Raw genomic sequence first — 22,640 nt, forward strand, 5'->3', positions numbered from 1 at the left:
TATCAATTATCATAAAAAGGTTGAAGTCTTCACCTGCTGTTTGATAAATAATGCATGAGAGAGCTTAACAACAGGCAAGAAATAGCACTGCCAGATCTTTAACACTTAATATCCAGCCAGCCCTGGTCCCCAGGGACCTGAACAAAAAGCCTGTGCTCCAGGGGCAGAGCCTGGGTGAAGAAAGGTGGTGTACAAGTGCCTTTTACAGAGTTTCACAGATCAAAACCTGTGGTTTGCCTGAGATGCTGTTAATAAAATAAATGGAATAGCAGGAAGCTGTTTGAACTGGTATCACATGACATTCCAAGGAGGAAAAAATAACATCTCAATAACCTGAGAGCTCTGTGAGAACACTGATTAAACAAGGAGGTATTCACCATCTTAATGGCTCTATGAGTTCTATGATTCTAGGAATTCTTATGGAAATACATATTTCATTCCACTCTTACTGAGCTTTTTTCTTTAATTTTTTTGTTCTTTCTTCTTTTTTTTTTTTTTTTTTTTTGTACTCCTTCATTTTTTTTTAATAGACAGCATCATCCTTCAGGCCCACCCTCAAGCTACACTACCAAAACAAAGTAGCATATCCTTCCCTTTCAGCTCCTCTCAGCCAGAGATCTTTAAAAGCCAGAGCCCCCTGTGGGAAAGGTGGGAGGAATGAACACACCCATGGTGACAACTCACCTTCAGGAGAAATGGTTTCTCACTGCTGAGATTAATTAAGTGCCTGGAGGGGCTTCAGCAGGAGCATTAATGCTGAACAAAAGCATGAAACAAACCCCGTACAGTCACTTGACAAATTTAACACGTTAAAACATTATGAGTTGATTCTGATGGGATTTGAAAGGGTTCTAACAACCCAGGGCATCTCATGGCAGGTGGAGGTGAAGCAGGAACTCCCTCCCAAAAGCCTGAAAGGACTGAGCCCAGCCTGTGGATCCCCAGCAAAGAACTCCCCTCAGTGCTGCACACACAGCTTAGAGGGAAATGCAGATCCTGGAATGCCCAGGCTGGAAAAATCCAATGAACACAGTTGAATGTTGGAGAAACCACAAGATTTTTTAGTCCAGACCTTTGCTTTTACAGGAGGAGTGGAAGAAATTAACTGCAATCCTTCATGGCCAAGGGAAAGCAAGGACAAGGGAAGGGAAGGAATGGTTCCAAGGACGTTCCCCTTGGAGAGATGGATGCTGATAGCCCACTGGGGGTGTGGGGTCCCACGGAGAAACTGGCTTAATGTATATTCTAAAAAGGTCACATATATATGTAATATATATATATAACAGGCTTAATGTATATTCTAAAAAGGTCAAGGGGAAAAAATAAACTCCAGAAAATTTGTTTAGTAAATAAGTAACAAATGGGTTTTTACTTACCTGATTTAGAAGGCCAAACAAAAAACCAAACCTTTTCTTTCCCACAGAAAGCCAAAGGGGAGAACATGAGGGTGTAGAAAATTATACCGTAAACATCAGCCATTTGGTGACCCTTTTTCCTTCCTTCACTGGAAAACTCCTTACTTTCTGATGAGATATAGTTTACAAAAAATCTAGTCCTACAAGACAGATAATTCACATTTTGCCTCAAACCAGTTCCTAAAGGATCTGGAAGAAGGGATATGCCTCTTGTTCTGATACAGAAACCACATCATTGAGTGGTGGGGGTTGGAAAGAACCCCCCTCTTGTTCCACCCCCTGCCAGGGACACCTTCCAGTATCCCAGGTTGCCCCAAGCCCCATCCAACCTGGCCTTGGACACTTCCAGAGCTGGAGAGCCACCCAGGAGACCCAGACAAAGCCAGAAGGGAATTCCCCAGGGGTTTCTGATTTGTGGGGCAAGCAGAACTAATTTTGGAAAGGGAAATAGATAAAAAACGACCTTTGGCAGATAGAGCAATTCACAGGCCACAAAACTCAAAAAGAAATTAGGACATTCAACAGTTAATTGCAGTGAGGGACCATCATTCCCAAAAGAGTCCCCAGAGGGACTCAGTAAGATTTTTGTTTGTCAAAGGAACAAGACACAAAGGTGCTAACAGAGGGAGCAATCAGATCATTAATGCTGGAAGAGACCTCTGGGACCATTGAGTACAACTGTTAAGACAGCACTGCCAAGGCCACCACTAACCCATGTCCCAAGTGTCACATCCATGTGTCTGTGACATTCCTCCAGGGATGGGAGGGCATTCATCTGATCCACAGCATCAGCTGTGCCAGGGCTGAACAACCCTTCCAGGGAGGAATTTTCCCAATATCCAACCTCAACACTGGCACAGACTGAGGCTGTTTCCCCTTGTCCTGTCCCTGTTCCCCTCTCCAGCTGCCTCCTCATGTCAGAGAGTTGTGGAGAGCCAGAAGGGCCCCCCTGAGCTTTCTTCTCCTCATCAGACTTGAGGAAACACTAGAGAGGGGAAAAAACAGCCCATGGGTCACATCTCAGGCTATCACTCTCTCCCAGCCCTTTGTATATATTGGAAAGACTTGGATGCATCAAACAGAAAGTGTGGAGCTGTATGTGAGGGGAAATAGGATCAGTAAACAAAACAAACAAAACAAAACAAACAAAAAAAAACCCACCAAAAAACAAAACAAAACAAAAAAAAAAAAACAACAACAAAACAAACCTATCAAAACACACAGACACACTTGAAAAGTGAGGTGGTTCTCCCTGCTGCTGCTTTCCTCAGGGATGGCCTTTCTAAAAACTATTAACTCCTTGCATGGAAGATAATTTGTCACAGAACTGCTCTTTTAAACTTCACCCTGTTGCGAAAGTGACAAAATAATAGGCCCAACACGAATGCTCAGCAGTGCATTTCAGAAGCAAGATGTGGCAGGTTTTTCATTGGGTTCATAAACCATCCTATGAAATAAAATTTTATGCCTGGTAGCAGCAATGTATAATTATTCTTCTGAACAGAACTGATATATATTTGGGGAAAAACTTAGAAAAAGACTCATAGAACATGGAATGGTTTGGATTAGAAAGGAACTCAAAGATGATGCAGTTCCATCCCCCTGCCATGGACAGGGACACCTTCCACTGTCCCAGGCTGCTCCAAGCCCCATCCAGCCTGGCCTTGGGCACTGCCAGGGATCCAGGGGCAGACACAGCTGCTCTGGACACCCTGTGCCAGGCCCTGCCCACCCTCCCAGGGAACAATTCCTTCCCAATATCCCATCCATCCCTGCCCTCTGGCAGTGGAAGCCATTGCTGTGTCCTGGCACTCTAGGCTGTTGTCCCAAGTTCCTCTCCAGCCCTCTTGAAGCCCCTTCAGGCCCTGCAAGGCCACCATATGGTCTCCCCAAAGCTTCTCCTCTCCAGGTGAACAATCCCAGCTGTCCCAGCTGAGCTGCTCCATCCCTCTGCTCATCCTGGAGCCTCCCCTGGGCTCTCTCCAGCAGCTCCAGGTCCCTCCTGTGCTGGCCCCAGGGCTGGGGCAGCTCTGCAGGTGGGGTCTCACCTGAGCCCAGGGGCAGAGGGGCAGGATCCCCCCCTCCCCTGCTGCCCATGCTGGAGCTCAGCCCAGGGCACGGGGGGGTTCTGGGTCCCAGCTCTCACCCCCAGCACCCCCAGCTCCTTCTCCAGGGCTGCTCCAGCTGCTCATCCCCAGCCTGGATCCATCCCAGGGGTTGTCCTGAGCCAGGGGCAGCACCAGAACCTGGCCTGGTTAAACCCCCTGAGATTCTTGCCCCTCTAACAACTCCCCCAAACACCTAAAGAAAAAACATGGGCTTATCAGGAGAAAATGATCCCTAAGACTGGGGTAATGGTATAACACAGAGATAGCTAGAAGGTCCGGGCTTAATGATTTATTCTAATCAGGCCCTATGTTCCTAAACAATTGTGTCAATAGGATAAAAATGTGGAATAGCAGAGTAATGATGAAAAATGATACTTGAATAAAGGAGGAAAAATCTCTGAGAGCCATGGAGCAGAACATTTGGCTTGATTAGCATGACTTTGAAAATCTGAAAGGATACAAGGAGCTTTCACATGAGACTGTGTAACAAAATAAACCAACAAATGAAATTTATGTTTGAGCCAAGCAGGGCTTTGAAATCCATCATTTATTGAATCATTTAGTGTTCCAAGCACTCTGCTGTTCAAAACAAGCAATAACTTAAGTGTGATCCTTATTAGTGATTCAAAGTTGGAATAAAGAGAAAAATTCTGATGTTTTGGAGCAATGATGTTTAAAAACACAGGGGATATGAGGGAGAAACATCAGATCCATGAATTACTACATTTTTCATCCACCATTTTAAGATCAAAATAAAATTAGTACAATTAAAGGAAGCTGGGATATGACCATTATAAAGCCATTTTCCCCCCATGTTTTCTGCTTTCCCTCCCTCCTTTTTGGGGGAAGGGTTTGAAGGGTTAGGAAAACATTGAGGACAGCTCATTACTCACCTGGTCCAGATCCAGTCTCCCAGTGCCACATCCAGGCACATGTTGAAGAATGGGAAATGCAAAGCCATACCTGCTCACCCAGGTGTGAAAAGGGACTGGGGTTATATCATCACTTTAAATGGAAATTTAGGTGAGGTTTCCTTGGAAGGAAGTAATTTTTCAAAAGTATGCCTGGCTTACAGAAAGCATCTCAGAAAAGTAATGGGAATTTTGTCCTGGGGGACAGACTTCCCAAGATTCTCAGGTGCCTCCTGAAGAGACAGAATCCCAGGATGGCTCAGGCTGAAAGGAGCTCAGTGGGCTCCTGGTAGCACCTCCTTGCTCCAGCAGGGCCATCCCAGAGCACAGGGCACAGCATTGTGTTCAGATGGGTCTGGAATATACCCAGGGAGGAGACCCCACAGCCTCTCTGGGCATGGACCAGGCTCTGCTCCAGGGGCCCAGCAATGGCACCAGAGAAATGGGCAGGAACTGATGTCCAGGAAGTTCCACCTGGACATGAGGATGAACTTCTTCCCTGTGCAGTGCCACAATGACTCAGCTTCTCACTTTCTGGATCTTCTATCAATTCTTTATATCCCTGTTGTGCTCCAGAGGGAAGCAGGGAGGGGCCCTCTGCCTGGACACGACCCTTTGCATCCTGCTCACTGGGTACTGCAACGGGGTGTGCGTGCAAGCCTTCCCTCCTCCAGCACTTCCTCAGCCCTTTGGCACAATGAGCTCTCATTTTTGGTGCAGTTTTGTCCATTTTAACCAAACATTTCATTTCTTGACAAGGTGAGGTGGGGAATTCTTTTGACACAGAAGAGAGAGAAGGAGATCAATTTGGGGGGCCATCACACTGTTCAACATCTCTCCTGGTGTTAACTGGACTTGGAAAAGAACTGACATGGCTCCAACCATTCAGGTGGGATATTGGAATGAAAATCCTCCCTGGGAGGGTGGGCAGGCCCTGGCACAGGGTGCCCAGAGCAGCTGGGGCTGCCCCTGGATCCCTGGAGGTGTCCAAGGCCAGGTTGGACAGGGCTTGGAGCAGCCTGGGACAGTGGAAAGTGTCCCTGCCCATGGCAGAGGTGGCACTGGATGGGCTTTGAGATCCCTTCAAACCCAAACCAGTCTGGGATTCCTACACAGGACTCAGCTGAACAAAGGTGAATTTTGAGAGCTGACTTGGCTCAGCAGAGCCCCAGCAGGTCCAAAAAGCTGATTCCAGACTGAGCAGCTCCAGCACTCAAGAACCAGTAGAGTTGGGAATTTTGGAAAGGGAGCACCTACCCACAGTGCTCACCAGAGCGGAGGGAAGAAGGACAAATGGATGCTGAGCTGCAGGGCAGGAACTCCATTGTTTGACAAAGAACTCACATAAAAGACCACTCCTCAGAAAGCAGAAGATCCATCTTCTCTGACATCAGTGTCACACCTTTGCTGGTGGCACGTGAGGAAAGCTGAGCTCTCAGGACTGGGACAGCTCCATGGGACTCACTGCCATGGGACAACAGACCCAGGCTGACCTTCCCTGGGAGCTGGTTGGAGCAGCCTCCCCCAGACTTACCAACCCTTCTTTGGGCTCTGTTTTACACTCCAAAATTAGAGCAATACCAAAACACTTGGAAAGCACACTGCAGTTCTGGACACCAATCCCAACCATCACCTCCCACTCCCTGAAGCAAAACTCATTTTAAAAAGCTTTAAAATGTATCAAATCCTCTGATTCTTGCACTGCTTTTCTGGGATTGTGAAGACAAAGACAATCAAAAAGCATTGCTACTGAAACAACATTTGCTGTTGCAAAACTATATGGAAGAAATAATTAGGGGAAATATGCCATTCTTCATTGGCAAAGGTAAATAGACACCCTGGGAATATGAATGGATCACGTACTGTAATTTGAGTAATTTATTCTGACTACTCAAACTGTCATAGATGAGCTGTTCAGAAAAACTCCAGTCACTCTGAAGAGAATTTCCAGTAAAAAAAGGAAATCCCAAACACATTTTGAAAAGTCCCTGGCATTACAGAGCAGAATCGTGATCCACAACAATTACCCTTACCTCAAAATGGAGTTTAATTCCTCATTTCTGCCATTGAAACATCACTTCTCTCTCTCTCATCCCTGAAGGCAATTCAAGGACCTCTGCTCCACCTCTACCAATCACACCAATACCAGGTTAGGACATCTGTCCAGACAGCTGACAGCACAAAAATAATTAAATATTTCCAACTCTATCTCTATTTTCTACCCTTAAGAATTAATCAGTTTCTAAAAGGACAACTTTTCTCTACTACTTCCACCCCAAATTACCTCCTGCTTTTAGAAACTTTGATTTTATTTTTTTAAAGATGTGATTTTAAGAAATAACTGAAAGAGAAGAATTGCAGAGATCTTTAACAACATCTCTTCTTAAGTCCCAGCCACTGCTGATGTGCTGATAAATAGAAGTAGAATAATAAACGGATCCATTTTACAGCTTCCTCAGTCTTTACACATTTGTCCTACATGAAGAACCTAAGAATTTAAATCCATGGCATAAAACCAGCATTAGCCATCAAATTGATTCATTACTTCCTAATGAAATCCTTAATACCCAAATCTGGAGAACACATCATTTCAGAACAGAAATGAACAAACAGGATGGAATGAAACAAAAATAATTTCCATAAATTTCATCCTCTTTTCCCATCTCATGAATTTATAAACTAAATCAAATTGTCAGGAAAGAAGTGATACTTCCTGGTGAGCATTTTGACTGAAGCACCTGCAGGCAGAGTTGAGAAGCAACACCTATGAGGCAACTGCTGACATGAAAAATGGGGAAAAAACATAAATAGAAGCTATTAAAAAATAAAAATATTCCATATTTCATCTCACTAAAGTAATTTATTAGCTGAGTAAATTATGGAGGAAATTGTGGACAGTTCTTGGACCAGAGCATTTAGAAAAATAAACCAAGCTGCAGATGGGTGTCTCTTGATCCCCGGGCCTTGTCACAGCCTTCCCACCCCCAGGCAGGGAGGCAGCAGTAGGAAGTCCTGCTGCAGAAACCTTCCTGGAATGTTCATTGTTGCCAGAGGATTTCTATGGTCCAAGTTAATCCCTTTTTCCAAGTCTAATCAGCACAGTACTAAACAGCCCATGAATGCTTTTACAATCCAGAACCAGAGCCAGTACTTCTTACAGCTCCACTGAGTCTGGATTGGAAGGCACCAGAAAGCTGATCCAGTTCCACCCCCCTGCCATGGCAGGGACACCTTCCACTGTCCCAGGCTGCTCCAAGCCCTGTCCAACCTGGCCTTGGACACTTCCAGGGATCCAGGGGCAGCCCCAGCTGCTCTGGGCACCCTGTGCCAGGGCCTGGCCACCCTCCCAGGGAACAATTCCTTCCCAATATCCAATCTAAATTTCCCCTCTGGCACTGGGAAGCCATACCCCCTTGTCACTCCATCCCTCAGAAAAGTATCTCTCTATCTTTCTTGCCAGCTCCTTCAGGCCCTGCAAGGCCACAGTTTGGTCACCTGGGAGCTTCTCCTCTCCAGGTGAACAATCCCAGCTTTCCCAGCCTTTCCTCCCAGCAGAGCTGCTCCATCCCTCTGCTCATCCTGGAGCCTCCCCTGGGCTCTCTCCAGCAGCTCCAGCAGCTCCAGGTCCCTCCTGTGCTGGCCCCAGGGCTGGGGCAGCTCTGCAGGTGGGGTCTCACCCCAGGGGCAGAGGGGCAGGATCCCCCCCTCCCCTGCTGCCCACGCTGGGGCTCAGCCCAGGGCACGGGGGGGGTTCTGGATCCCAGCTCTCACCCCCAGCACCCCCAGCTCCTTCTCCTTTTAGAGCAGCATCCATAGGAAACCCCAGGCTCCCAGAGGAGCCCAGGGATAAGCAGATGGAGCAGAGCTGCCCAGCCCTGTGCCGTGGCACAGTCCGTGTTCAGCCACGTGGCTCACACGAATCAATACAAATCCACTCCTCCTGTTAGAATTCCTCCCGAACATTCCACAAGGGTAACAACTTGTGACAGAAGTTACTCTATCTGGCAGCTATTGGATCTAATGTATCACCTCTCTTCCTATATAAAAACACAAAGCCGGAATAAAGTCCACGAAGCGAGGCCTAATTTGAGCAGATGTTATTATGGGCCTGGGCCTGATCCAGCTCAGATTTGTATTGCTGGCTAATCTAATGTCTTAGACCTGGGATTAACGACTACAGAACAGCATCAGCACCCAGAGACTCAGCAAAACACTGCTGAGACTCATCACCAAAATCTCATAATCCATCTCGACTGCACCTTGAGCTGGAATAGCCAGACTGGGCCTAGACACTCATCCTACAAATGGCCAGATTTAATTCCAAGTTTTGTTTATTGGCTGCAATACCTTAATTTAGATATGCACACCACACCACATCTCCATTGCCAAACCAGATCCTGAGTTGGTGAAGATAAATTTGAAAAAGATGGTCAAAATCTCATAAAAAAAAAATGCATAAACACTTTAGGGAGCTGTAAGATTGTCAAAGATATGGGAAAAATCTATGTGTGGGCAGGGAGGCATAAAGACAATGGCATGACCTAGATTAAAAATCAGCTGAAGCACTTTCTCCCTGGAAACATTTCACAGGAATGATAACAACATGTAAACTAATAACCTGAATTTTTTCCATTATAGAAACACTACAAAAAATAGTGCACCAAGTAAAAGCAAAATGCAAAGAGTTTTCAAAGTGCCTTTATGGGAAAAATAAGAAAAATCAAGATAAAATCACAGTTTGGTGCCTTTCCACACCCACACATACACTGCAAACTTGGGAAATACTGTTCTCAGAATCCCTTGAAATGGTAAAACTAAGATGACTTTCCTTCATAAAGCTGGTTTTTGAATGATAAGAAGCAATAGGTGAAAATATATTTGTTTAAAATTAAGGAGTGAGATGCTCATGAAGGCAATACAAGAATATCATGGAATCATTTAGGCTGGAAAAGCCCTCTAAGACTGAAGCACCTTCAAGTCATTAATGAAACAGGAGGGAAAAGCAGGAAATTATTATCGAGCCACAGCTCTTAAGGAATGCATTTCTCGATGTGCTCAGCCACAGCAACCTTCCAAACTGATTTTACTAAACAACTTTTCCCCTTAACCAAAATGCCTGGGATAGTAGGACTCTTCCTTCTTTATGGTTAGTTAGTTCAATTCCAGTCCTTGTGGTCACTGAACATTTAATTGAGTAATGAATATTCAGAGGCATCACTCCCAGTCCTTATCAGCACACCTAAGCCCACCTCTGGAGGGAGGCTACAGATTTTGTGCCTCTGGGGACATTTTCTTCAATCCCTGCTGATTGTCCCTGAAAACCAAGTTAAACCAGTTTAGACCAGCATGGAAATCATCAATGTAATCAGATCCTGAAAATAAATTGGTGCAACAGAATTAGGGGGAAGAAACCCAAACAGGTTTGTTTCCTGCATTTTTGTGCCCTATTTCTTATGAGTGCCTCCCCACAAGGGGTTATGGAAGGGGATTTGTAGCAGGATCACACATCCTCTGCCTCCCCAGGAAGTCAGGCTGAAGAAAAGTTGCTGCTGAGAGAGCAGGAGGATGAAAAAGTGGAAGAATGACACTTGACCCACCTACAGCCATAAAAGCTGCAGTTCCATATGCCAGACATCCCCAAGGAACATGGAGGGAAGAGAGCAGGAGGTTTGGGGATTTGCTCCCATTTTTCATTAGAGCACTCACACCATCATAAGAGAAGCAGTGAGGAAAAAACCCAACAAAATCAAATCACACCAACACTGACTGATTTTTCTAGGATGGGAAAGAACACAAAGCATTCCTAACTGTGGAATTTTTTTGTTCTGGATGGAGCATCAAGATGCCAGTTCCTATTTGTCCTCACATGAAGGAATTCACTTTGGTCTGCTTATTTCCTCTACCCCATCTTCTGCTTTCTTTTCTAAATTCTAATTTCATCTCTAAGTCTTTAAATCTTGCCTTGTAGAAGTCCTTTCCCAAGAGTATACTTTCCATCAAAAGCCTTGCCCAAAGACTCAAAGCCCTTGAGAATTTCAGACTGTTCGTCTGAAGGGAAAAAGCACGGATGGCTCTGCATGAAGGCCTCCAAAAACTTGGGGTACACTGGCAATGAGAAAGTCTGACCTAGGAATAAGGCTCATTCAGACTTTAAAACAAGATAAAACCAAGTCTCAAATCCAGTAATTAAATAAAAAGAAATCCATGGGCGAAAATAACTCTCTGCCTATAAAAGTCATCTGGAAAAATTCAGTTTTGCTGTTAATATGATCTGAAATACTATCACCCAATTCAGTTCAACACAGGGAAAATCATAAAATAATTCATTTATTCCTTAAGAAAGGTCAAGTTCACTCCTTTCAGGATTGCTCACATGAGCACAATTATCATGTAATTTACTTCTGTACCTAAATTACTTGATATAAAGAGATCTCCATCCCATGGCGGGAAACTGTCAAATCTTAACATCTCTGCTGATCTCAATAACATCTTTAAAGGTCAGGCACAGTACCTGTGTGCCTGACTGTGAAAACAAGCAGCAGTTTTTTGGGAAAATGTTTCTATTCTGTGAGGTCTGCTGGTCTCTGACTTCCTGTGAATTAGGAATGATTGAGCTCAATGTGCCATGGCACAATGGAACTAAATATCTATTTCTAAAGAGCAGAATTTTCTATTTATTGCCAGAACACAATGACCACATACACTGATGGAATAAAATGTCCCAGCCATTGTTTTGAGATCTCTATCCTTAGAGAAGCCATTTCAACCTCAACAACAGACCCTTGGAAGCAACAGTGCCATGGAAGAACTAAAATAAGGGTAAGATTTCACCCTGTAAGTAAGCTAGAGACTTGTTTGTACAGGCAAGAAGAAAATTAGGCGGATTTTTATTTCTGCATCTCTTGGAAATCCCAATATAAAGTTTGGTCACTAGAAATGTAGAACACCACACATTCCTTATTAAGTTTTGTATCTCAGACTGAGTTGGGTTGGAAGATGCCTCAAAGCTCATCTCATTCCAACTCTCTTGCTGTGGGCAGGGACACCTCCCACTAGACCAGGTGGCTCCAAGCCCTGCCAAGCCTGGCCTTGGACACTTGCAGGGATGAGGAGTCCCCAGCTTGAACCTCTCTTTCTAAAGGTTTTCACAAAGGTTTTTTGATGGTAAAGTTGGTTTGGATTTATTTATAACTCCTTGCTGTTAGTACAGATTTATTTCTAATGAGTAGGGAGGATGAAAGGCTACGAGAGATGAGCTATGGCAGCCGAACCATTTCAGCTGAGGGGATCATTCCACCAAAACTGAGCAGGCCACAACTGGAACACATCAGGATTCAACAGCAGCTGGACAAGAACCAACACATCAAAGTGCACATCCATATTCATAGCCCTCCTTTGGATGCTCCTGACTGCAGGGAAAACCACCCCAGGAGGAGGGAAAAGAGCCTGGTTTTAACAGCCACCCCAGTACCAGAGCTTTTCAGCACACACAGGTGTATTAAAAATTGGTTTATTGAGGAGCTTTACCCATGAATGCATTTATCCATCTGACTTTGAGCAATTCCAACAAGGAAATCCTCCCAGAATAACAGCACAGAGGTTCCACCAGCCTCACCTGGCTTTATTCACCATCTCAAGCACCCATATCTGATAAACCACAACCACACACAGCACAAAACAGGCCCAGCTTCCAAGGTTAAAATAAAAAACCCTAAACACACAGAATAAAAAGCAGGAAAGAGTAGTAACTTACTCTCAGGAGTAATAGCTGATTGTAAAAGGATAAAGCACTTCATCCCATCAAGGTATGTTGCATAAATGCAATGCTCAGACCACAGATTAACAACATGAGAACTCTCTGATTTGTCAAGAGAATTAAAATACTGAAGAAAAGGGACATTCATTTTCTTTTGAAATTTCCATGACTACAACCAAATTCTTCCATTTCAGGGGTGTCCATAAACTCATGTTCTTAAACTTAGAGGGAACCAGCAAGCAACCTTCCAAAAGCCATGTGTGAAACCCAGAAGACCACGTTGCTAACATTCTTTTCATGCTGCAGAGTAAAATTTTAGCTTTACCCAAACAAAACCAAATAATGACCACAACTTTGTCCTCTGGTACTGTCCCACTGACTTAAGAAAAATTAAGAAGGTCTGTTTGCCACAAGGGCCTTAAAGACTGGTTATAAGTAATTTGTGTTATAAATAACTACGAGGCACTCACCGTTGCGACTCTCCTCATCAATGGGAACTATTGTGGCTGGAGGACCTGTTCTGGCCAACTTGCAATCTATAAAGATGAAAAAAAGAGTTATTTCTCATTCCAAAAGTAGGATCTCTGGGGTTTTGTTGTTGGGGTTTTTTTTTTAAGTCAGCATATTTGGCATGCTGAAGGCAAATAGTCCCTTAAATGTGATGAAGGTATGAGCTAAAACTGATAGTAAAGATACACTCGCAAAAGTTCAAAACAGAGCTGCTTGCTTACCCCTTACTCAGAAAAACTTTGTAATGCAAGGGAGGATGTGATGACAAAAGATCTCAGTTATGATCCATATTTAAAACATTTGAACTGCAAAAACATTATATGTTTTTTCCTTTGCATGTCACACACCCCTCAAATCACAGCATCATGGAATGGTTTGGGTTGGAAGGGCCTGTAAAGCCATCTCATTCCCTGCCACTGTCATGGGCAGGGACACCTTCCACTATCCCAGGCTGCTCCAAGCCCCAAAGTGCAACCTGGCCTTGGGCACTTCCAGGGATCCAGGGGCAGCCACAGCTTCTCTGGGTACCCTGGTGCCAGAGCCTCCCCACTCTTCCAGGGAAGGACTGTTGTCACCACGATCCAGTTGGATGGCTACGCTAAGGAATCTGTTTGTGTTTTGCTCTAGAGATCCCGTCAGGAATCTCAATGTGTGTCAGGACACAGGGAATACAATGGTAATTTGACCCAAAAGAAATAACAAAGGAATGATTAAAAGGTATAAATCATAATTAAAGCTTCACAACAGAAACAAAACATAATTTGTATTTAATTGCAACAAAAAGGATCTATTTAGTGAATGGAATTTTAATAACTCTAAGGAGAACACAAATGAAAAGCAGACAAGCAATGTTCAGGAAGTCATATTTTGCCATCTTACCCTCATATTGCCAGTCTGGAGTCAAAAGTTTAGAGTCATCAATGGAAGCAGAGCAGAATAACGAAAGAAAATAAGTAAGAGTTTGTTGTTTTACTCAAAAGAGAGGTTCAAAGATATCAAGCAGTACATGCAGAGCTAGCAAACACATAAGTGTAGCCTTAAAATACATAAAAGCATGATCACCACATGTGATGACTGTTTTAGGACCAATCAAGTTTTCTACATTAAACAGCAGAAAACCACTATCTCCTTTAAAGCACATGGAAATAAAAGTTCATTAGGAAGAGCTTTTAATTTTCCAAGAGCCTCACTGACTCAGTGAGAAAAGAGACAACCATTCTTCTTCCCAATACACCACGCAGGACTATCTGAGATTGCCCAGGATTTTATAGACTTTAAGAGGCTCCTCTGATGCACAGTTCAACCAAACTCCATTTGTGTGAAATCATGCCTTCTAATCAAGCTCTGGGCTCAAAATAGGAAAGAAATACTCAGGCATTACTGGTTTGGTTTTGGGTTTTTGGAGTGTATTTTTTACATACAAATCCCAACGGAAAATCATCTGTAAACTAAACAGAAGAGCAAGCTGAGGTAAATTCTACTTCTCATCTTATGGCAAAAATGACACATTTGTGGACTTCAAAGGACCTAAACTGCAGCTCGTTACAACCTCTAATTACTCCAGCACAGACAAGACCTACAATGGGAGGTGAGACAGTGAAGCATTTGCTCAGATCTCCATTTAAGTGAAGCCTCTAGAAAACACGTCTACAACACTGGGTTTTCCTGCAGCAGCAGCAGCTTTGCGTTGTCCCTGAGGAGTTCAAACATCTCAGCACCATAGGGAAAGGACTGAGCATGGCATTCCCTGAGCCTGTCCATCCATATGGACATGATGGAATTCCCAGAGCACAGGGCACAGCATTGTGTGCACACAGCTCTGCCCCAGCCCCAGGGAGGAGAGCCCCCAGGCTCTGTGCACAATGTGCTCAGGGCTGGGCACTGCCCAGGGAAGAAGTTGTGCCTCCTGTGCAGGGGGAATTGCTGGGCTCAGGCCCTGCCCGTGGCTCTGGTGCCATTGCTGGGCCCCGGAGCAGAGCCTGGGCCCTGCTCTGCCCCTCCCTGCACACAGGGACAGCCAGGCCTGAGGGCCCCTCTCAGCTGGGGCTCCTCTCCAGGCTGAGCAGCTCCAGCTCCCTCAGCCTTTCCTGGGCACCCAGATGCTCCAGGCCCTCACTCAGCTCCAGCAGCTCCTGGCCCTGCTCTGCTGAGGCTCCAGAGCTGGACACAGCACTCCAGAGGTGCCTCCAGGGCTGCCCACAGGGCCAGGCTCCCTCCCTCCATACAGATGTTGAGGAACAGTGGGAGCTGCTGTGCGTGCCCCTCAGAGATCCACCACCACATCCTGGGTTTGTTGTCACAGAATCCTTCAGGTTGGAAAAAGCCTCCAAGACCAACAAACCCAACCTGTGACCAAATACCTCCGTGCCCGCTTCACCATTTCAAAATGCCTTAGGCAGTCTAAATAAGATTATTAATGCATGACCTCTCCTTCCCTATTCCTTTCATTCTTATACAGTCTACTTTGATACATAACAATTTAAATTTTTCAGTTTGTTTGGCTTTTAAGAATTAAATTAACTATTATTTTAAAGCTTTTTTTGTTTTACAGGATTTAACAGAGCAAATAAATCACCTGGAAAACCACATCTTTCATAACACTGCAGTTTCCTATGAGCACACTGAGTGGGCAGATAAGAAATGTTTGCATTATCTATATGAAATACGGCCTTTCCCCCCTCCCCCCCCCCTCATTTTTTTTTCACTGGATACAATAAACATTCCAGTGCCATAACAAAAACAACCCTAACTTTTTTCTAGAGATGTATGTTATCATTGAGATTCGGGATTTGGGGAACTTACAAAGACGACACAAGCTGGAATATATTTAATCAAGGAAAATGGAAGCTCTCAGGAAACACACGTAGGTGAATTAGCAAGGAGGAAATAGAAGTTCCTTAAGCTAAATTTTTTCACAAGACTTTAAACCCAAAGAACAGAAAGGTGCCCCGTGTCAGTATATGAGCCTTGGTAGAACTCTTCTAGCCATTATTTTACCTCTTCCAATTTTACACTGCAGTTCATTACCAGAATGTATTACCAGAACATGCCTCTGTTCCAATTTTCTCAACAAAACAACAAGCTGTCCTTGAAATTCTTGGGCATAATGGAGTAGTTTTTGAAGTCAAATCATGATAAATCAAGCACACTTTAAAAAGGAAAAGCATTCCATAAATGAGCTTCCCTCCCTACAGTTTTCATGATGCATTTTACGTTTAGGCAGCAATGCTGGTAAATGGAATCCTGAGGCAGCAGTGCCCCTGCCCCAGCCTCCTTACAGGAAAGGCAGATAGAACTTACTAAATAAACAACAAGCTCTGAAGGCTTTCCTAAGACCTTGCAGTAAATCATTTCTGTTCCTGTTGTTAACTTCACTGTTTTTCCTAACAGTGCTTCTGCTTTACCCTTCTTTAATCAAGAGAAGGGGATAAACAAAGAGCCTCTCTCCTTGGGAGCAAAGTGAGAACCTCTTTAGCAAACTCTCTATGTAACAGTGTCAAGGCTCAGCTCTATTTGGTTTCTGCTGGCTAATTTTCATTATTTAATTTCTAATTATTTTTAATGAGGTGGCTCAGAGGAAGCCCTTAATCACTGTCCTAGGTGAGACACTCAGCAAGGTCAAACAGCCTGAGCACAGACAAAACAACAACTTGAATAATCAGGTATTTTCCCAGCAGAGACCTCCTGGATCATCTTCCTTTCACCTCTGAAACTCCTTCAAATCCCCTTGCCATCCAGCATTTATACTCCTTGGAGGACTTCTCTCTGTTTTACAGCTAAAAATACAAAAAATCATCTATAAAAATTAAAACAATGGTTAATGGACCAGCTAATACCAAACTCCTAGTGTGTGGACCCAACAGGTGGACACTGGGCGAGGAGAACTCTGCAGACACCTGAGAGGAGAGAGTCTCCAGTGGGAGGTGGAAAAAAATGGATGGTCTTGGAGGTCCCTTCCAACCCAGACCACCCTGTGACTCCGTGGTCACACAAGCTGGGGTTTGCCTGACAGCCAAATGTCCCCTCCAACCAGCACCGCCCCACAGCTATGGGGGTTTGCAGTTTCCAGCAGCTCCCTTTCTCCTCCTGAGCTCTTCTCTTCATTCTCACCATCCCAAAGGCCATCTGCATCCTCACAGCCCCTCTGCCAGGGACTGCCATCTCCAAAGGCACCAGTTCCTCCAGAAAGGGCTTTCACAGCATTTTCCACACTCCTCTCCTGCTCCCAGTTGCTCTCAGACTCACCGGATGGTTTGGGCTGGAAAGAACCTTTGGGACCCTCAGTTCCAGCCCGTGTCATGGGCAGGGACACATTTCTCTATGAACAACAAGTTAAGGAGTAGCTGGAGACACCTGAACTCCTACACCACTCACTGTGTGTGGAGGTTACCAGGCTCCAGCAGCTTTTGCAAAGCTCTCCTCAGAAACTTTTGAGAGAAGCCCCACACTCACATTTCTGAGAGGCCCCATGCTCACCCTCACAGGGACACACTGAGACTGACAATGCAGGCATCAAGGTAGAGGAGTGACAGCCATCCAAAATTGCATTTATACTCTCCCTACCAAACACAATCACTTAGAAACTCCAAATAACCACTTATACTTCCTATACCTCTAAAATTCCAGCTCAATAAAACATTTGAATGATTTGGGAGCAGTGTCAGGAGAGGGCTGTTCTGGTCTTTGCATCACATGGCTTCAAAGTTTATTAAGAAAAACAGCTTGGACCACAAAGCCCTAAAAATTTAAGTGACTTCAAGCATAAAAAGTCTCCCAACAAGATTGGAGAGGGAATTTGTATTTGCATTAACAGAGCACAGCTTTGAGAAAAAAGTTCCCTAACTTAGTCCTACCCCTCCAAAGTGAGAGAGAGTTTCACCTTGACACAAAAAATAAGTGAGGAGCTCTTCAGGGAGAACAGCACAATCATCTGGAAAACAAACAGCCAGTCTGAGCCTTCCTGGGGAAAACAAACAGCCAACCTGAACCTTCCTGGGACATGATTCTGGGAAGTAACTGCAACCTCCTCCTGAGCACTCCTGAAATAAAACTGGGAAAAAAATCCACTTCCATATGCTAATCACCAACTCTTCTTCCAGCTGCTGCAGGAGCACTCAATCATTACTCTGAATTATTTCATTATTTGTCTTATATTCAAGTTTGTTTTTATTTACTCAGATAAATTGTTCCATTTGTTTTTATTTAAACAGGCACAGGGAGTGCTATGGGCAATTTCAAACCCCTGACTCAGTTCCTAACAGATACTCAGCCCAATTGAAAAGATTTTCCATTTAATAAGGTTCTACCCACTAACTGTGGAAGGAAAATATTTTATTTTTTGGCAGAAAGAAGTTTATTTTTTATTTTTAACTGAAATAAGTATCAGACTCTAAACCTTGTCAGTAATTGAGGAAGGCTCCTCAGCATCAAGCCCTTACTTCCTAGGGCTGCCCCCTAAGACAGGAAAAACAAAGTATTAACTCTAAAATTTGTCTTTTTGTTAATCTTTCCAAATTCTTCCTGAATCCATAGAAGTGTGCAGCATCCAGAACATCTTGGAGCAAGCTTAATTTGAACAAGTCATGGCTTGTTCACATGGCACCACCCCATCACAGTGCAGGAGGAAGCAGCATCCAGCCATTCCCTACCGACCTTCTATTCCCTCCATGTCTCCAATAAACCACTTTATCATCCCCAAACAGTGCAGCAAAGAAGAATTTATGGTGAGTTCAGGGTTCTGATCCGCTTCAGTGGATGTGTGCTGTCAATAAAACAAATGGCAAAACGGAAAATTCTTCAAGGAGCCACTAAAGCCACTTTCTTTGATATGCACATGAAAGAAAAAACCTTGGATAAGCACAGCATCCAACATGGAGAAAACCTCTGTGGGAAGGTGGCAATGATAACTTTGATACTACAAAAAGCCTCACCCAGCAAGCATGTCCAAATTATTCCCCACAGAGTGGGAGCAAGTTCAAAAAAATCAGAGGGGACTTTTCTAGGACCTAGAGGGGAGCAAAAAGTCTAGATTTGTTATGTTATTTCTTTTCCTCTGTGTTTATAAGCATTTTAATTTAGCTCCAGAGAGAATTAAACAAAGCCAACTCTCAACATTCACCAGTTTTAGCTTCATAGATACTCTTTTCTTCAACCATGACCCTTTCCATCTTAAAGAGGAGAAGAAAAGAGCTTGTGAAAGACAGTTTGGAGAGTCATAGATGAAGAGAGGCTAAGAAAGCTGGGGCTGTTTAGCCTGGAGAAGGGAAGGGTGTGTGGAGACTTCACAGCTCCTTCCAGGGCCTGAAGGGACACAGGGAAGCTGGAGAGGGACCCTGTATCAGGAACTGGAGTGACAGGACACAGGGAATGGGTTCAGACTGACACATGGGGAAATTTAGATGGCTATTGGGAAGGAATTGTTCCTGGGAGGGTGGGCAGGCCCTGGCACAGGGTACCCAGAGCAGCTGTAGCTGCTCCTGGATCCCTGGCAGTGCCCAAGGCCAGGCTGGACATTGGGGCTTGGAGCAGCCTGGGATAGTGGAAGGTGTCCCTGACATGGCAGGGGCTGGAATTTTCCATCTTTAATGTTCTTTCCAACCCAAACAGTCTCCAATTTTAAAGTATTTCAAAGCTTTTCTCCCCATTTCCTCTACCTGGTTAAGCCCATCAAACACTTAGAGAAGTCTTGGAGATACAAAGCGACAATCACCGAGTCCCATCCTCAAGCCTGAGTCACCAATAATACCGTGGCCATTTTAAATAAGGAATGAAGTTATTAATGAGGAAATAGACAATTGATTTCTGCTCGACTGCTGGCTGGAAATTAAGAGTTTGTGTGTGTGGCACACACAAGATCCAGGACAGAGCAAGGCCAGAACACCAGCACTGGCTGACCGAAACACTGCCAGCACAACAAGTGCCATGAGGGCAGCTGTGCCCCTGAGGTGGCTGGTGATGGGACAAGCTGCTGAGAGAGCCCAGTTCAAGAAATCTCCATCCTTCACCACCCTAGCCTGTCAATGCTAAAAACTCCAGCCTGAGGTCTTTGGTGGATTGAAACCCCCAGCAAAGCTCCCGGGAGCTGGCGATGCCTGGGAGAGCGAGAGCAGCTTCTCCAACCTGGAGAGGCCAGGAGTGTAATTCTTGCAGGCTGAGTTAAAGCACCTCACATTTCTCTCTGCCTGAACAGGTAGTTCTGTTTCCAGCTGCACTTGATTCTCCAAAATGCCCAGCTGCTCCTGAAGGAAGCAGTGCTTTGTCCTTACCTCCACTTCCATTCAGCAGGGAACACTCTGGGGAAAAACACAGCCATGAAAGAGTTTCTAAAACTCGATTTACAAACTGTGAGTCCTCATAAAGAGCCACATAGAGCCATACATTTAAACTGAGTAACCAAGCAACCCCACTGCAGGGGAAAATGCCCCGCCTCGTTTCCTGTGTGGGCATTCAGCTCCACAGCTGGGCAATTTCGTAGGAGATTGGCATAACCTTTTACATTAGCTGGCTTGTGCTGCCATGGCTGTGCATTGAAAATGGCATAAGAAGGGCTTTCACGGGCTATTTTCAGCTCTTCCTGAGAGAAATCCCTAATTGGAGAGTCTGGGAAGGCACCCCAGCAAACCTGAGCTTGATTCAGACCCTTCTGAGATCCTGTTTAAACTTCCAGACTTTGTGTGCTTTGATCAGAGTTAAGCCCTGCTCTAAAATTTGGATCTTAGGCATTCCAAGGGTCAAGGGAGAGGTGAATTTGGGGTTGGGTTTGGTTTGAGCTGGACAAAAAGTGAGGCTGGGGGACAATTCAGTGCAAAAAAAAAAAAAAAAAAAAAGGACAAAAAGCAAATAAAGACCGTTATGAAAAGCTCCTGTTCCATTTCAGGACACGTAACCTGATGAGCCAATTTATCTCGTGGCTTTATTCTGCCATTCTTCCACCTTTTTTTTTTTTTTTTTTTTTTTTTTCTTTATTTTATTCATAGATACAGTATCTCTAAAGGGTTTGGGACCTGCAAATTGCCCTGCCAGTGCTGTGCATTGCTATTTTATTTTTACAGCTTGAGATGAATGCAGAGCCATTCCTCTTTCAGACATTGTGCTTTTAAATTGAAATAACTCCCCATTTTACAAGCAGTTTTGGAGTTGACAGGAGTCTTTAAAATCATACTTGTGCCTGAAAACACTGTAAAGCACATAAAAACATGATACTATGCCAAGCAGCAGCTAAAATTACCATTACCAAAAGTAATTTTTAAGACCATTAAAAAGCAGTGGATGAGTTGAGAGAAGCTGCAGTATCTTCAGAAGTGCTTTCAAAAGTTGATTAAACCTGCTTTTAACCATTCCTAAGCCCCCAGCATTCAAATGTCATCTTATTTTCAATATTTGTTGGGATTGCATTTTCCCTATTATGCCTGTAATGCATTTAAGACAGAACTCTCATAGAGGAGGATGAAAAATTTCTAATATTGGAACTTCAACTCATTCTTGGTACTATAAGCAATTTTTAAAGTAAATTTTGACTGCTGTAGTATCAGTAGTAAAAGCAACTTGGGAAAAGAAGTTGGAGATATTCCTAACATTTCATATTGTTGGAATTTCTTTAAAATCAAATAAATTGGCATTTATTAACTGAAACATTAATACCCTTGCCACATTCCTAAAGGGTAAATTGGTCAGTTTTATATCTTAGGTTAAATACTGAGGTTGAAAATCTTATTTAACAATCAGGTTTCTCTTGCTTGAAGAATTTCTGCTGTTTCAGTCCATGTTTTGTATGTCTAAAACAGGCAAGAAAAATCTCAGTTTGTGTTCCACAGAACTGATGGGAATGAGCCGAGGCAAGGCGAGAGAAAGAATCATTAAAAGTAATTTTTAAACTAATTTTTAGGGGAAAAAACCTCCATGGAATTTTGATATGTTCACAGGAATATAATTCTCTGCAAAAAGAGATGTTAAATTTTAGAATATTTCAATACCATGTGAATACCATTGAATGTATTTTTGAGGCTGTGATTTCAGTAGCTTCCTTTAAAAAGCAGCACTTCATAAATTGGGGTAAAAAGAATTACACAGACATGAAACCTCCAACTTCGGGGTTTTAAGATTCTAAACCCCTCTCCTCAACCTAAAAAATTAGCAACATCCACACGTTATTAAAAAAAAATGAATCAAATTGTCAGTGTCTGGTAGAACAATTTTGCTCCTCTGAGCAAAGTCACCTCTCCAAGGCTACAAATATTCCAAAAATTCCAGAACCTTCCCCTTGTTGCCAGTCTCCAGCAGGTAACCAGGAAAACGGGTGCTAATTAAGCTGCCACTCCTAGGATTGTTTGTGTTCCAGAGAATTAACCACCTATTTGGGGAGATTTACATATTGTGCCTATAAATAGCTCTCTCCTGACATCTCTAATGAAGGCAATGTTGATCAACATCTTTCTCAAATTTAATCAGGACCTCAAGCAGCAGTGGCAGGTGAGGATGTGGCTTTGCCATCTCAAGACATCCCCTTGTCTTAAGAAACACTCAATTCCTCAGCTCCTCAAACTCTCCCTTAGACACTGCTAAAAATGCTCAGGCAAAAAGATTGCCACAAGTGCATCTTAATTACAACAATGCAATTTTCTCCATCTTCCCCCAGAAATGCAACCCTGTTCTGGAGGAACACATCCTACAGTCATGGGACTGCCCTGAATTATCCACCTGAAAGCAGGGAATTCTTCATTCTATCCCTGCAGGAACAAACATCTGCACCACTGAGGACTCACCTGGATGTTTAAAGGCTGGACCTTGGTACTGTGGCTTAACTAAATCATGATTTAATTCCCACTGAACACTGTCATGACATAAGACTGGGTGCTGTGCTTTGGAAAGGTTTATAGATTTTAAGTATCTGAAATTAGCAACCAAAAGAAGCCCCAACAGGGCCAAAATGTTGGTTTTAAGC

The 22,640-nt window shown here is 43.9% G+C and overlaps 1 protein-coding gene across 16 annotated transcripts in view; it reads right to left on the reverse strand.

Moving 5' to 3' along the window:
- PCDH15 (protocadherin related 15) overlaps nucleotides 1-22,640 on the reverse strand; it is a 331,935-nt gene that overhangs the window by 228,766 nt on the left and 80,529 nt on the right. For 13 of the 16 annotated variants that reach the window (XM_053984471.1, XM_053984472.1, XM_053984474.1 and 10 more), the window contains one exon: nucleotides 12,661-12,726. In XM_053984471.1, the coding sequence (XP_053840446.1) occupies nucleotides 12,661-12,726 (66 nt within the window). Of the gene's footprint in view, nucleotides 1-6,467; nucleotides 6,606-12,660; nucleotides 12,727-13,579; nucleotides 13,599-22,640 lie in introns of those variants that run through there. The other 3 variants (XM_053984467.1, XM_053984468.1, XM_053984466.1) reach the window with 3 other exon arrangements.

Source organism: Vidua macroura, chromosome 8 (assembly GCF_024509145.1).
Source record: "Vidua macroura isolate BioBank_ID:100142 chromosome 8, ASM2450914v1, whole genome shotgun sequence".
NCBI classification, from domain to species: domain Eukaryota; kingdom Metazoa; phylum Chordata; class Aves; order Passeriformes; family Viduidae; genus Vidua; species Vidua macroura.